Source organism: Rosa chinensis, chromosome 5 (genome assembly GCF_002994745.2).
Source record: "Rosa chinensis cultivar Old Blush chromosome 5, RchiOBHm-V2, whole genome shotgun sequence".
Lineage (NCBI taxonomy): Eukaryota > Viridiplantae > Streptophyta > Magnoliopsida > Rosales > Rosaceae > Rosa > Rosa chinensis.
Genome location: NC_037092.1, coordinates 87262218 through 87279632, shown reverse-complemented (window position 1 = coordinate 87279632; position 17415 = coordinate 87262218). Strand labels below are relative to the sequence as shown.

General features: G+C 39.6%; 1 protein-coding gene and 1 pseudogene across 1 annotated transcript; both read right to left on the bottom strand.

Moving 5' to 3' along the window:
- Positions 1–1070: 1070 nt before the first annotated feature.
- LOC112164393 (F-box protein CPR1-like) lies at positions 1071–1541 on the bottom strand. Its single transcript, XM_024300590.1, has one exon. It carries the CDS (start codon positions 1539–1541, stop codon positions 1071–1073), a length of 471 nt encoding a protein of 156 aa, XP_024156358.1.
- Positions 1542–3091: 1550 nt separating this feature from the next.
- On the bottom strand, positions 3092–16191 carry LOC112167692 (annotated as a pseudogene).
- Between the last annotated feature and the right edge of the window lie 1224 nt (positions 16192–17415).

Below are 17415 nucleotides of genomic sequence, written 5' to 3'. Positions count from 1 at the left end.
ATTGCAGTGGAGTCGAATGACATTAGCAACCATTTTAAGTCCATAGAACTATCAAAAACTAGAAGAATCCAGCAAATCTAAAGGAAGAAAGATTGTTCTAGTTTTCAATCTCTTTATCATTTTTTTCCATCTTCTGTTTGAGTTACACCATAATCTAAGATGACTGGTATATGATATGAGATCATATCATGTGAGTGTACTGTGATGTATTCTAAAGCTTTATGAAAACAGAAGGAAAGATACAAATCAAGAGGGAAAAAAATAAAAATAAAGGTCCATGGGAAATGAAGAGATCTAACCTCTTCAATATTGCAAACAGTGGTTACCCTGCCTGAACTAATAGTTTGTAAACCTTAACAGCAATAGTAACATGTGATCTTCTGCTGATACTTATCAAAAGAGAACTTCCTTTATGCTGTCTAACCATCTTGCATCAATTTCAAAATGGGTTCTTATGATCCTCGTTGTACCATATATCTACTTAGGCTAATCGACACTCTAGTCTCTGGTGCGCACACATGAACCAGGTCTTCAAATGAATCCCATAAACTTGATTCCTCAAATTGATGCAAAGTATCTAGCAAACTCTCCAAACTCCAAAGAATGAAAGTCTAATATTCGTAGAAGCCTAAACGTACATGGTAAAAGAAAAAAAAAGTAAAAGATCATTGTTTGAGTTTCAAATGCATAGATCAATTATACAGGAAAACAAGATTCTCTCCGGATGCAATCATGAAATGTACATCAATTATATAGGCAAAGTTTAATACTTCTTATGTATATTGTGGTATAACATCAAGCATTTAGAAAAGCCATTTCTTAGCACACCTTTCTAATACAAGGAAATGTTGAAGGACTCGTAACAATTTTCTCATGTTTAAAGTCACAAACTCAAACTTACAAAAGTAAATAGTACATTCAACATATATATATTATAATTATTATCATGAGTAGCGCGCAATGAGAACTGAAACAAATCCACTGAACGAAGAAAGTATGGGTAGAAATGTAAGCAGAGTAAAAATGAGGAGCTAGCAACTAACCTGAATTTGGATGCAGAGAGTAATCATTTACTCAAGCCAAAGTAGTCTCTCTTCATATCCAATCATTGACAGTCTATCCATATGAGTCTGTTCGATCTTCTCTTCGTTATGATAACTCCTTACCAACTTCACTCTCCTTTCAGAGTTAGAATGTATCTCCAGAAATGTACTAGTTTCCATAACAAAGATTGGGTTGACATAATATATCTGCTCAGGTTGATTGGACAACTTTAAGTTAAACAGCCTAGTCCATGAGTTACCCACATCAGATTCCCTCATGACCCACAAATCCATAGAGCCAGCATTAGTATCAGCCTTACCAAACACACACCGACAACCTCCAAAGTCCCCTAGATGTCTGAAATAGACACCATCATAGTCATCCTCAACAACAGGCAGCGGCATTGTCCGGAACTCCTCATCTGCTAAATTAAAAGCAACTATAACGTCATCAAACATCTCCAGCCAATGAAGTGCCTCATTTAAAAGTGTGCCCATGATTGTCGTTCACAAGACGGAATATTGGGAATCTTGAATCCTTTTCCAAGAGTTGGATTTCGACGAGAAGCTCCTCAAGTTCAGAGTTGGCTATGAGAATCTCGTACTCATCGGTGGCCCAAAACCAGTGAAGACTCTTTCTTAACACCTGGATCCGGTAGTTTTTAGAAGAACCCAGTTGAAGGGTTCCATACTTCCATATATACCTTGCTACTATTCCCTGCCCATTAAAAGTTGCAAATACCAATCCACGGCATGAGGAGTGTATGAAAACCATACTGTCAAGTTGCTTGAATGGGCAGCGAAGATTTTTCAAAGCCGACGTCGTCGTTTCCAAGTTCAGCGATTCGAAGAAGTCATAATCAAAGCAGCTGCGGAAACAGACACTTTTGTTGTTGTCGGAAGCGATTTGGAACTGGGATGTGGCGAAGTGAGGGTCGCTGAGTATGATAAAGCGCCAGCGCTTCGAAAGGGAGGTGTAGCGGATTAAAGAGTTGATAGGCAACCTTTGGAAGATTTTTACTGTCACATCTAGTGGGAGTAGTCAACCATTTTTTACATGCAATTATGACAAATAATTGGCTAAGGATGCGAAAATAAATACGGAAATAATTGCAGTCATAGGTGTAGAATTGATGACAGCCGTTAATGCAGTATTGGTTGCGGTCATTAGTACGACAATGATCGTTGTAAATGAGGTAATGATTGCATCCATAATTACAATGATAATTACAGTAGTAAGTGCGGTAATCATGACAATCATAAGTGCGGTAATCATGACAATCATAAGTACGGTAATCATGACGGCCATAAGTGCGGCAATGATGACGACTTACCGACCAAGTAAGCCTCCACCTATAAATAGAGGACTCGCCAGCTAGGTAAGACATCTCATCCTGATTCTTCTTACTACACTCTCAGAAAATACTGACTTAGGCATCAGAGGGTTTTCTGCAGGTGGGTTTAGGGTTTAGGGTCAAACTTTCGAGTTAACGCTCAAAGGAATCTTCTCGATCAATTCTGGTCAGCTCCCGCTCCAATCCGCATTCATTGGTGAGTCTCTACGAAATTTTTCGTCACCAACACATCTTCAGGTATGTGCTCCGCCATTTACAATTCCCACTTCACAGGCCAAGGTTTGGGGTTTCACTGTTTCAGAGGGAGAGTTGGACATGATATTATATAGTATATTTAATTGGAAATTGTATATAAATATGAATCATTCAACTTGCATGTATGATTAAACATGCTTGGCAACGAAAGCGTTGTATGAACAAGATATATGAAACAGTAGCAAAAATGTTGGATTATAGATGCAGCATATAAAGGGATCCGAATCAATAAAAATAAATAATCAAGGTATTGGACGAAATTATAGTGGTTATGTCATCATATAGAACCTCAATTTTAACTCGTAGATTATGAGTTATGGTCAAAAACAATAAAGTTGCACCAAAAACTCGTATATAATCATAGAGTTTATAAGAAAGAAAATAAGTTTTTATAAAATAAGAGCAAACGTGAGTATAGTGAAGATAAAGAGAGAATAGTTGAGAGAAAGTAGAAGTGTTCTCATTCAGTCTCATTAGTCTTCTTTATTCATTAGTCTCCTTTATACAGAGGTAGAGTGTACATCAAAATACATAACTAGTGTTCTCATTCAGTATCATTAGTCTCCTTTCATTTTTATTTTTTATTAGATACCATTATTACTCTTGTAATCTTGTTCAATTCTTGAATGCAATTTTCCAATTTATGAGGCTCGAAGGAACTTGCTGTTCACTCCGGCTCTATATATCTGCAACTCAGATTCACTTCTTATGCTCATCTCAGTGTCAGCGGGTGCAAAAAGAACGTCTCCTCGGGTGATACCATATTTTGTACCACCTGTATATATTGCTCCCACTCCAAAAGTTACCACAAAAAGGGAAGGACCTGGGCCTGTAGAAAATTCTGTGGATTTTCCTTCAGGAAGATGACATCGATCAAGGATTTATAGAATCTCCTCGTAGGATTTCAGGAAAGCCCTGTAGTTAAACGAAACAACGGTTATCACATCAGTTAGTACACTGAACACCAAATCGATCAGAGACAAAAAAAAAGAAAAAGAAAAAAAAAAGAGGATATATCATTTCTTTAATGGGGTTGTTTTTTGTGTTTTTGGATCAAGACACTTATTTTAAACGCCCCCTGTATCTGAAGAAATTTAATTATCCTGATGTCGGGTTCGGCTTTAATTTTTAAGGAAAATATTTAGGTTCATATTAATATCAACTTGCTGACTTCTCTTATTTGCATACTAGAAGGAAAAACACACTGTGTGTGCATTTAATTTTGAAAAAAAAAAAATTTTAAAATAATGAAACCAATTTTTAGCAGTTAAATGTGAGGAACAGTTGAAGTTAGTGGGTGATAGTTTGGAAGAACAGATGGATAATGCTTATTTTTATATTTTTTAATCTTTTTTTATTTTGTAATTTACAAGTTTATCCTTGCAAATTTAAACTTTCTTAAACTTTTTTAATATTTGAGGGCTATTTCAGTAAAAAAAAATTGTTTTGACTAACAAACCCTCTTCTCTTAATAATAGTATAGATATTTAGCAGTGTAAATTCATGATTTAAATGGTAAATCAATCATTAAAGATTACAAAAAAAAAACAATGTAAAAGAAATCATATACTCATTCAATTCATCAAACAAATGGACAGTTGATCATGAGACTGTTAATTTTTACCATAACTGTCATTTGAAAGAGTATACGATCTCTTTTACATTGATTTTTTGTAGTCTTTAATGATTGATGTGACTTTTAAACAGTTAAATCATATAGACTACCGAATGCATGTAAACAAATAAAAGAGTTTAAACACACACGTTCACACACACACGCACGCACGCACCTGTTTGTATGTGAGCATAGAACAAAGGGTTTTAATATCCTGATGCTTGGGAGTAAGGCCGGCCCTCACTACGTTGTCCGAGCTTGCCATGCACTCGATGCAGTCGCCGGATAAATAGGCATGGGGTTCATTTGCTCCAAGGTATAGTACTTCTCCAGGATTAAGGTTGACATGGTTGAGAAAGAAGGCAGATATAACGCCCACATCATCTGGATATTGCTTTTCCAATTGCAACACCAGCTCTTCCTTCTCTGTCAACTGCCTCGTCTGATGGTTACGATGCCGATCATGGAGGCACATACAAGGTTTATTAAAAACAATTAGTATTTCAGGATCAATGATGAACTGATGTTGCCCCGGGAACAAATTTAAAACTATAATAAATAAAATCATAAGACATGGATCGATCAATCTGGAATTACCTGACTTTCCATAAGTAGACGACTTTTCAATGTGGTTGTTACTGTACTTATCATCTCTTTATTAGCTAACATAAGTTGGGTGAAAATTGAACGTAGAACAGACTTGACTTTATCCTCCCCATCTTCAGCAGTACTGTGAAGCACTTGGCTTGCAACTTCACTACCCACCACTTGTGTAATCTCTGGGACACTATGAAGCACTCCCTTTAGCTCCTGAAATTATAAGTTAATAAAGATAATAATATAACATACCAAAAAATGAATTGGATTAGAAAATCAAAAATGAAAATCCGTACCTAATCCTTAGGTACGGACGTCCGCAACCAAGCACCCCTGTATGTATGTATGTATATTTTTTCCCCCTTTCCGGTCACACATTTAGATTTTAACCGTTCAGTTTTAGGTCCTAATGTATAGATCATCTCTGCAAAATTTCAGCCAAATTGGTGATCGTTAATTAGGCATTCAAAACTGCAATTTACAACAATGAATACGAACGGTTCCGGTTTGACAGATTTGGAACCGTTCGTATTCATTGTTGTAAATTGCAGTTTTGAATGCCTTAACGATCACCAATTTGGCTGAATTTTTGCAGAGATGATTTATACATTAAGACCTAAAAACTGAACAGTTAAGATTTAAATGTGTGATCGGAAAGGGGGGAAATGGAAATCCGTACCTTTTGCTTAGGTACAGACGTCCGCACCTGAGAATATATATATATATATATATATATATATATATATATATATATATAGGGCCCTTCTAGTGAGGAATCTTTTTTTTTTTGTATTTTCTAGAGATAGGGTGTTAGACCAACTTTTCGATCATATTTTCACATCTCAACCATTTAGTTTTTAGGTCCTAATGTATAGATCACTTCTGCAAATTTTCAGCCAATTTGATGATCGTTAAGGCATCCAAAACTGCAATTTACCATTATAAACATGAACGATTCTGGTTCAACAGATTAGGTCCGTTCGTGTAAATTGCAATTTTGAATGCCTTAACGATCACCAATTTGGCTGAAAATTTGCAGAAGTGGTCTATATATTAGGACCTAAAAACTGAACGGTGAAGATGTGAAAAATATGATCGAAAAGTTGGTTTAATGCCTATTCCTATAAAAGTCTAAAAAAAAGGATCCCTTAGTGAAAGCCCTATATATATATATATATATATATATATATATATATAGACACACCACCTCATTTAGGATTGGATTATCTATGAGGTCTATTGAGACATAAGTTTTTCCATCTTAATTCGATGTGACTTATAGGAAATTTGAGTCACTTTCCAAACTTCCCTCTCTTCAAGGTCCAATATCGTCTTCGCACAGTATTTATTAAATTACTAATAACGCAAGCAACAACACAAGAATTTCTTGACGAATTTCAGTCCAAATTAACCTTAATCTCTTTGTAGTAATGATGCTAGATCCATAAACAAGAGAGGACTGCAACTGAAGAGTTTTTTTGGTTTTTCACACTAGAAGAATCTCTCTCCTCACAACTCAATTCTCAATAGAGAATCAAGAATTTGTTGATGAATTTTTGTCCAAATTAACCTTAATCTCCTTGTGATCATGAATTCATGATGGTGGACCCATTAAACAAGAGAAGATTGCAATTGAAGAGTGTTTTGGTTTTTCACACTCTTGAAGAATCTCTCTCCTCACAACTCAATTCTCTAAACCCTACAACTTTTTCAAATCTCTGAATTGATGCGCATGTTTCTCTCTAAATGCTGTCTCATCTGACACCTCTTGACAATTTATTTTAACCTCACTAAATTAGTGTCTATACGGCCCTCCTAAACACAACAACTAATTATTCTTCAGTCAAGCTCAACTAAATTATAAAGGAAAATCTATTGCCACTTTCTATTAGTGTAGATATTCCTCCCTTTCCATCTCCTTCCTATATATCTAAAAATATAAAGAGAATCCATGTATTTTGGTTAAATGTTAAAAACCAAAAACATACATCTCATTTCTTATATGAAACTAGCATTTCTCTACACATGCTCTCCATGTGTAAGTATTTTTCTTTGCAGAAAAAAAGAAAAAAAAAACAATTATTGCAGAGAGAGGCTAGTGGGAGAGAAAAGTGAACTTTGTGGGATTTATTTTGTTTATTTTTGTTAATAAAAATATAATTTGCAATTGTCATAATGGCCCTTGTATTATATATTTAAGTTGATATACCAAGGTAAAATATGAACCACTATGGTGCACTCTATGTTGGTAGCCCTTTCTATGTTTTTCAGATACGTCTATTTTACAATAATTTCCTTGTTTTTAGGAAGCTAAGCACCACTATGGTGCACTCTATATATCTCTAGCGCCTCTGGATTAGTACGAAAGGAGGGTTTCCGCTACCTCTGCGTATTTGAATGTATAATGAGTAGGAATATATGTATGCAACGTATTAAAAAGCGCGCCTCAGGCGAGCCTTGAGGCGTTGAAAGCGAAATTCTGCCATCAAAACGCCTGTGTTTTCATGGCAAGGCGCAAAGGCGACAAAAACTTAAGCTTTTTTACCGAAATGTGCAAAAAAGCGCAAAAAACATGATGAAGGCATACGCGCCGCGCCAACTGGTGTTGCTGCAATCGGTGGAGATAGAGAGAAAAAGGCAGAGTAAGCCAATACACCAATAGTCGTCGTCAAGGAAAATCAGTGTGGGAGGGTAAACCATAATCGCAGAGATCAAAATTGAAGGGGAGGACAATATATATCTACTTTCTGTCTCCATGGTGAAGAGAGAGGCTCTCATGTCATCTCTATTTGCAGAATCAGTTTGATCAACTCCCATTTCACCTTATCACCTTATCCCTTTGTTTACTGTTAGATGATTTTCATTTAAATTCACTCTTCCACTTTCCTCGGCAAGATTTACTGTTAGTAGCCCACCTTTACCCTCCTATATCTACTACTAGTGTGTATTAATTCATTATGATTTATGAGCAAGGCTGAGTATACATGTATATATTGTACTAGTTATGATTTTTACCATATACATGTATATATTGTACTAGTTATGATTTTTACCATTAGCTTAATTATCAATATGTTGAAGGAAAATCAAGTTTAGTGTGCCTTATCAAACTAGGAATAGGAATAGGAGAGAAGGTTCTAGATTTCCCAATCCTACACGGATTGGTATTCCTTGTAACATTAGATTATGCACTTTGTAATCCCTATATATAGGGCTCCTATTCTCTATAATGAAACACACTTCTCTCATCAATCTCTCTCAATACCAATATACTTAAACACGTTATCAGCACGAGCCCTAAACCACAAAAGCTAAAACCCAAAAACCCGAAAAGAATTTCTTCTCCTCAAAAATCTGCGCAAGCTCCTAGCCCTCGATAGCCTCGCTGCGCACCTGCCCCTGCAGCGCACCTCCGCAGCCCCTGCTGCCCCGCAGCCCCCGCTGCGCACCTGCCCCTGCAGCGCACCTCCGCAGCCCCTGCTGCCCCGCAGCCCCTGCAGCGCATCTGCTCCTACCGCGCACACCTGCGCACGCTGCTGCCCCTGCAGCGCTACTGCCTCTGCAGCTCCTCTTTTCTTCTGCTGCAACTCGCTGCCACTGCAGCATCTCTGCAGCCCCTGCTACCCCACGTCGCTGCAAACTTCTACACAACTTGCTTCGCTCCATCACGCCTGCATCGACACGCGCGTGATCCAAATACAAGTAGGTATTCAAAAGAGTAAGTTTTAAAGTTCCTATAATTCGAAGTTAAATATTTCTTCTTTTTCTCGGGGACTTAAAAACCTCCCTTCTTCTTCATCCCACCTTTCATAGAACGTGGGTTCGATTCAATGCGGAATCGTGGGGATTCACGCAATTAACGAACTAAGAGCGTTCGTAAGACTTCGGACTAAGAGCGTCCGCAAGCATCGATTTATGACCTTATAAACATCATTGTTTCGGTCTAATCCAATTTTCTTGGAAATCGATTTCTTGGTAGCATAGCTCGGAAATCTTAAATATTTAGTTGTCGTGGAAGTTTTAACTCCGAAACTAATATATTTCTTCTTCTTATTTCAGGATGTCGAAACTTGACTTCCCTGCACTTACCTCAACTGGCTCGGAATATCATAGTTGGGCCACGGATGTTGAGCACCATCTCACTTCAAAAGGGATCCTACCCTTAATTCAAGCTCCTAATCCTACTCTCATATTTGAGCGTACGGCTACGAACAATGCCACCGCCCTCATCTTGATGAGGCGCCACATGGATAAATCACTCCGACTGGAGTACATGGCAATCAAGGATGCTAGAGAATTATGGGTCGCGCTAGAAGAGCGATTTGGTAATATCAAGGATACCCTCCTCCCTGACTTGAAAGTTCAATGGGGCAATCTACGATTCGCCGACTTCAAGTCTGTAGCTGAATATAATTCAGAAGTTCTACGCCTCAAAACCATGTTGGGGTTCTGTGGACAACCAGTCACAGAGCAAGAACTAATTGAGAAAACTCTCTCCACCTTCCCCGTCTCAGCAATTTTGCTCTCAAAACAATATCGAACGGAATTCGATACTAGACGGATCACGAGATTTCATCAGCTCATTACTATTATGTCTGTAGCTGAAAAGCATGATAATATCCTCGTGAAGAATTATAATTCAAGGCCTATCGGAACTAAGAGCGTTCAGGAGGCGAATTATAATCATGCACCCAAAGGAGGGCGCAAGGAGCGGAACCCTAACAATAAGGGACATAACGGACGTTTTGGTCCATATAACCGCCCTACAAAGGAAGGAAACCGCCACAATGGAGCGGGAACACGTGGCAACAAAAGCCAACGTGGGAGAGGGGGACACAAGGCCGCCGGCCATAGGGGTGGCGCCAATGTCCAACACGGACGCCAATCTCGTCCTCATGCACAAGATGCATCTCAATTCAAGGGAGGAAATCGTAATGATGCATGCCATAGATGTGGATCTATTGAACATTGGTTCAAGCAATGCAATGCAAGCAAACAATTAGCTGCACATTACAAGGCATATAGGGAATTTCGAGAACATGAGACCTATCTTGCCGAAGATGTAGAAGAAGAAGGTGATGATGCACACGCCAATCTCACCATAGCGGACTTTAAATCTGACAAAGAATTGCACAAGGATGCTGCAGATTTTGATTAGTATAGTCCTTTATTTTTTCCAAGAATCATGTAATGGCAATTATGCCTTAAATCAATAACATGACTTATTGTATTAACTTTTTCCCTCTAGGCGTACTCAAGAGTACTTGTGATGTCTAGGCAAGGTTTGATCTGAGAGAACGGTTTTAAAAGTGAGCAACGCTCCACCAAAATCTCACCTTACCTTACCTGGTCACAACAAAATTGAAATTACCGAACGGATTAAGTGACTACGATTTGTCTACTATTTGATTTTATATTGGATTAGATTTTAGTCAAGAAACTTTGATGTAATCATTGGCTATCATTAATAAAGTATCGACTTATTTTATTCAAATGTCTTGGACATATTCTAAATTCAAACTTTATTATTTTTCAGTATGTTTCCCGGAGAGCTCGAATGCCTCGTGGATAGTGCCACTACACATACCATCCTTCGAAACAGGCAGCTATTCCTATGGATGGCGCCTACTCGATCTTCTGTGACTACGATGGCTGGACCATCTCAATTGATTCATGGTCGAGGACCAGCTCAATTTATGTTGCCTAATGGCACTACTTTGAATGTCACCGAAGCTCTTTATGCTCCTAGGGCAGGAAGAACCATATTGAGCTTCAAAGATATAAGAGCCAATGGTTTTCATGTGGAAACACATTGTGAGAATGGACAAGAGTTCCTTTGCATCACCTCTAATGACTACGGACATAAACGAGTCTTAGAGAAACTTATGTGTCGCTCTAGTGGGTTGTATGCAACCACTATTCGAGTCATTGAATCCAACCATGTCATGAGAGATGATTTATGGGATTTCGACACATATAGGCTTTGGCACGACCGTTTGGGACACCCAGGTCGTGACATGATGATCCGTATATTAAAGACTTCACACGGACATCCCTTTTTCAGAACGAAAGGAAGTAAAACTCGAAATTTGGATCAAGGAGGAGCACCTACGCCTCACGGCGCCTTCCCCCTTCAAGTCCGGCCACCACTAGCCGGCGCCGCCATCCCCCTGCGGCTCCAGGGTGGCTTTGACGCCACCCCTGCTCCCCTGACTCCAATTTCTGCTTCTAAAGTCAAAAGTGACTTCATGGCTCAACCAAAATCCTCATTGGTTATTTCTAAAGCCCATTATTCGTTCTGCAAAGCCTGCTCTTTAGCAAAGTTAGGATCGAGACCATCCTATGCAAAGGACACCAAAGAAAATATACCATTCTTGCAAAGAATCCAAGGTGATATTTGTGGACCTATTCAACCACCATGCGGACCATTTAGATATTTTATGGTGTTGGTTGATGCATCGACACGCTGGTCACATGTCATGCTATTGTCCACAAGGAACGCTGCATTTGCTAAACTCCTAGCACAAATAATTAAGTTACGGGCTCACCACCCTGATCATCCCATTAAGTCTATAAGATTAGACAATGCTGGGGAGTTTACATCAAAGACTTTTGATGATTATTGCATGTCCATTGGGATTGATGTTGAACATCCTGTTCCTCATGTTCATACCCAAAATGGTCTCGCAGAAGCCACCATTAAACGACTACAAATGGTTGCTCGAGCATTGGTGATGCGCACCAATCTCCCTATTTCTGCTTGGGGCTATGCAATATTGCATGCAGCTGTGCTTATTCGTCTGAGGCCCACTGCCACCCAACCCTTCTCTGCGTCCCAGATGGTTACTGGGTATGAGCCTGATGTCTCACACTTACGCATATTTGGGTGTGCAGTCTATGTGCCTATTGCGCCGCCACAGCGCACCAAAATGGGTCCTCAAAGACGATTAGGCCTTTATGTTGGATATGATTCTCCAACGATTATCCGCTACATAGAACCCTTGACAGGCGATCTCTTTACCGCTAGATTTGCGGATTGTCACTTCGATGAGACAGTCTTCCCATCGTTAGGGGGAGATAAGAACATCAATGTTCAACAGGAACGACCGGAATTGTCGTGGTCTGTCCCCACTCTGTCTCATCTTGATCCCCGAACCGCACAGTCTGAAATTGAAGTGCGGAGAATTCTCGATCTTCAGAACGTAGCAGAATCGATGCCTGATGCGTTTTCTGATATCGCTAAAGTGACGAGATCACACATACCTGCTGCAAACGTGCCTGCAAGGATTGATGTCCCTAAAACTAGAGGACATGACGCTAACTCAAGAGGATTTGAGCATGGCGCCAACGTCCCCTCTCACAGTGATGGTGACGTTGTGGCTAGGCCCATGGCTCCTGCCAGGAAGCGCGGGAGACCTATAGGTTCGATGGATTCTCGCCCAAGAAAGAAAGCGAGTTTGGCACAGAATAATCCATTAATCATCGATATAAATAATCCATCTCATGAGAATATTCCGGATTATGGTTATGTCCAAGAGACATCATTGGGGGACGCTCCAATGTCAGAACCAACTCCAGAGAATAGAGAGATCTCCATAAATTACACTAGTGTACATGAGATGATGGATAGAAATTCTATGGCGATTGATGATGCATTTGCATATCATATTGCAAAAGGAATTATAGAATATGATGATATCGAACCTCGCTCTGTTGAAGAATGTCAACGAAGAGCAGATTGGCCTAAATGGAAAGATGCGATCCAGGTTGAATTGGATTCACTAACAAAGAGACAGGTATTTGGGCCTGTAACGCAGACACCCCCAAGTGTAAAGCCTGTTGGCCATAAATGGGTCTTTGTTAGAAAGCGTAATGAGAAAAATGAGGTGGTAAGATATAAAGCCCGCCTTGTGGCGCAAGGTTTCTCACAACGCCCTGGAATCGACTACGAGGAGACATATTCTCCCGTAATGGACGTTATAACGTTCCGCTACCTTGTCAGTTTGGTAGTTTCCGAAAAACTTGACATGCAGCTTATGGATGTGGTTACAGCATATCTCTATGGGGATCTAGATTCAGAGATATATATGAAGGTTCCAGATGGACTTCAATTACCCAAATCAAGTGGCTCTAAACCACGGAGCGCGTTTTCAATAAGATTAAAACGCTCACTATATGGATTAAAACAATCCGGACGGATGTGGTATAATCGTCTAAGTGACTACTTGATTGGGAAGGGATATATTAACAATGAAATATGCCCATGCGTGTTCATTAAAAGGACAAGTTCCGGATTTGCAATCGTAGCAGTTTATGTCGATGACATGAACCTAATTGGAACTCTAGATGAGTTGAAGGAAACTGCTAAATACTTGAAATCCGAATTCGAGATGAAAGATCTTGGGAGAACACGGTTTTGTCTCGGTTTAGAACTCGAGCACCGTAGTGATGGAATCTTGATCCATCAGTCTGCATATACTCAGAAAATCCTAAGGCGCTTTAATGAAGATAAAGCAAAGCCTGCAAGTACTCCCATGATCGGCCGTAGTCTTGAGCCCGGAAAAGATCCGTTTCGTCCAAGGGATGAGGACGAAGAACCCCTAGAGGCCGAAGTGCCCTATTTAAGTGCAATAGGCGCATTATTGTACTTAGCTCAATGCACAAGACCGGATATCTCATTCGCAGTGAACTTGTTAGCTCGACACAGCTCTGCGCCAACACGCCGCCATTGGATTGGTGTAAAGACCATCTTTCGATACCTAAGAGGTACGATTGATATGGGCCTATTCTATCCCTACAGAGAGAAAAGGAATGACGGAAAATTGGGATCGGACCCAAAAAGGCAAAACGCCCCCGTCCATGGAATGGCCGCCGGCCATGTTGCCGGCGCCGGCGCCGCCGCCGCTCATGGTGGCCGGCGTCCTCCTATCTCCCTCCATCAAAACGACAATGATGTCTTGATGGGCTTTGCTGATGCAGGGTACCTCTCTGACCCTCACAAAGGTCGCTCCCAAACAGGTTATGTCTTTACCATGGGAAGCACTGCGATATCTTGGAGGTCTACGAAACAGACCCTTGTTGCTACTTCCTCAAATCATGCAGAGATTATTGCTCTACATGAAGCTGTACGTGAATGTGTATGGTTAAGGTCTGTAATTCGACACATTCAAGGAAGTTGTGGTTTGAAGTCTACCACAGATGACCCTACATGCATTTATGAGGATAATGCAGCTTGTATTGAACAAATGAAGTTAGGTTTCATCAAGGGCGACAACACCAAGCATATATCGCCTAAGTTCTTTTATAATCAGCAACAACAATCACTTCTAAAGATTGAAGTGAATCAAATCCGATCAGAGGATAATGTAGCGGACTTATTCACTAAGTCGTTACCTAAATCCACCTTCGAGAAACATGTGAAGAGCATCGGATTGAGAAAGTTATCCGAACTCCCACGATTGTAGCAATCAGGGGGAGATATCGACATCAGGGGGAGTTATGATGTCTACATGTTCGATCTCGAAGAGTGAAAGACGTGTTGTGCTCTTTTTGTCCTTCGACCAGGATTATTTTTGTCCCACAGGGTTTTTGTTACCTGGCAAGGTTTTTTAACGAGGCAACGGATGAAGCGTCACTACCAAGTTTGAGCGGCACAAGGGGGAGTGTTGAAGGAAAATCAAGTTTAGTGTGCCTTATCAAACTAGGAATAGGAATAGGAGAGAAGGTTCTAGATTTCCCAATCCTACACGGATTGGTATTCCTTGTAACATTAGATTATGCACTTTGTAATCCCTATATATAGGGCTCCTATTCTCTATAATGAAACACACTTCTCTCATCAATCTCTCTCAATACCAATATACTTAAACACAATAATTATTATTAGTGACCATGAATAATCTTTTTTCCCTATATTATTAATATTCTATTTATAAATATTTATATCGTAAGGCTTACGCCTTACGCCTCGAAGCTAACGCCTTAGTGAGGCTCTCTCAAAACGCCACGGCTTACGCCTCAGCGTTTTAAAACATTGTATGTACGTACCACTTGTGGGTACTATCACTAGCTTCTTATCTGTCTATGCCCTTAAATGACAGCGGAAGGGAATGTAACGGCCTATTCTGGTTTTCAGATGAATATATGTTTCCTTAACTAAAAAAAAAAGGTAAAAAATGAACTAGAAGAATTAAAATAATAATAATAATAATAACAATGTCTCACAACTACTTTCCTACTTCTTTCATTTCTTATTTTATTAACTTTTTTGTGTTTTTTTCTTCTTAATTTATGTTCGAAATTCATTTTTTCCTCCAACTTTTGGCATATGAAAGACCAATAAATCGATTCTGGATTTTGGCATGTCAATTTTGGCTTTCTGGATTTTCTTCTTCAATAAGCTTCTGCTTTCACAGAACATTACCGTTTAAGAATAAGACGCTGGAACATCATGATATATGGCAAGATGACTATTGAGATCGAGATGATTAGAGAAAGAAACATCAGGGACAAGCAGGATGGATACCTCAACAGTAATAAAACCACAAAGAGCCTGAAAATGTGTTAGAGCAAGCGCCATCTCAGGCTTGTGATTGTCGTCCTTGTAAATGTTTGGCATCAGCTTGTGCAAAGCCTTGGCCAAGTCCTGATCTGGATGTGCCTGGATTGACAAAGCCTTTGCCACCGAAAGCACCTAATTACAAAACAACCACGTTTCCATAAAAACATTGATGTAGCTCGGGGTTTAATTTTTACGTCCCTTGATGCAAAAATTAACCATAGTGGGATGAGCCTCCCAACTAGATGTAATTATACGTATCAGATTTTATGGATGCATGGATAATTGAATCAAGACAGTTTTATCAACAATACCTTAAATAAGAAAGGCAGGTCAGAGCCCCACTTCTCGACGACCTTGTGACCCAGCACGTCATGAGGCTTATCAGAAACCCAGTCTTTGAGAAGCAAAAGCGATTCATTCCTCGTGTTAATATTCAGATCCTTATCAATCAAAAAGGATGGTCCAGAGTCATGGGTTCCCATCCAAAACTCTGCGTAAGGCTTTTCTGGGTCAATTTCAGAACCAGAGTTGTAGGCATAGAGCCTGCCCACCTCAGAGTCTCCGCCTTTCTTACCCCAGTCGTAATTCTGGACCGAGCATCTCAGCCTCTGTAGAATCTGCTTCTCCATGAATGGGATTTAATTACCAGTGATAGATGGGCCCAAGCAATCAGTACACAATAAATACAGTCCATATACGTGGAAATCAAACATGAAAGGAATATATATATATATATATATATATATCTTCTTTTCTTTGTCTACGAAGTTACTTGAAAGTGAACGTATGGTTTACTCAAAAAAGGAAAAATGAAAAAAAAAAAAAAGAAAAAAAAAAAGAAGGTGAACGTATGGTGAATGAGATCCGCTGCCGAAATTTTTGTTCCACCACAACTATTAACCAGGACCTAATGTGGTAGTTTCATGCGGTGATATGAATAAGTAGAATTAAGTTATTTGCGTGAGATGGCTAATAGATTAACAATACCTGAGATGAAAAACTCTTTCGAGGAGGGCTCTGCTAGCGTGTCTTGATGGCGCACTAGCAATTTTGGTCGGAAGGATTAAATTTTTCGATCTCTTTTGCCAACCTGATGAGTTTGGCAGCGTGGAGGGATCTGTCAGCGTTAAGATCGAGCAGTCGGCGATTGACCTCAGGTTTCTGGGATGCGCCAATGGGAGGTCGACGGAGGTGGAGTTCCAGTCATGCCTCGGGCAGAATCACGTGCTGGGGGATGGTGCCTAGGTTGCGGCTTGTTCTTGGTCTAGCTACAGTCTTGGTGGCTGTGCTATACGACTAGTGGCCGTGATCGGATCTTGGAGGATGGATTTCTTCCATGTTGGCATTGACGACGGTGGGGCTTAGCTTTGCTGCTACAAGACTTGGTGGCGGGGCTCCGCTTTCTGCTGCAAGACTTGCTACTGCATCTTGGTTGAGAGCGATAGTGGTGGTTAGTGGCAGACGCAGAAATTTTTGTGAGTGGGGGCAAAAAAAAAGATTGAACAAACAAATATAAAATACTACAATGAATGAAACATAATTTTTCAATCTTTCCACATGGATAATATTTTCAATGAATACATATTCTAACTTCCTAACACATAAACTAACTTTAAATCAATATAACCCACTGTTACCTTTGATAGAGCTCAGACTCCTGACCTCTTAAATGAGAGACCAAAGCCTTACCACCCCACCTTATTATAATTTAATGTTAGTGATCATCATGTAGTTCTTAAAAAAGAAGAAGTTAAAACTGATTAATTATGAAATCATGCACATGTGAAACTCTTATAAAGTAGAAATATAAAATTAAGAAGAGAAAGTCTTGCGACATGTAGACAAGTCAAATGGTTGCATAAATTTACACGTGTAAGTTTCCTATTTTAATTGCATTGATGTGACTCTGCGAGGCAGCAGATTACACAATAGTCAAGTCATGGGGCAGCATATATATTCCTCTTCTACTGGGGGCAAAACTGATGAACA

What these genes read in the sequence shown, in the direction of transcription:
- LOC112164393 (XM_024300590.1), bottom strand. Translation starts at nt 1,541, where the DNA reads ATGGGCACACTTTTAAATGAGGCACTTCATTGGCTGGAGATGTTTGAT.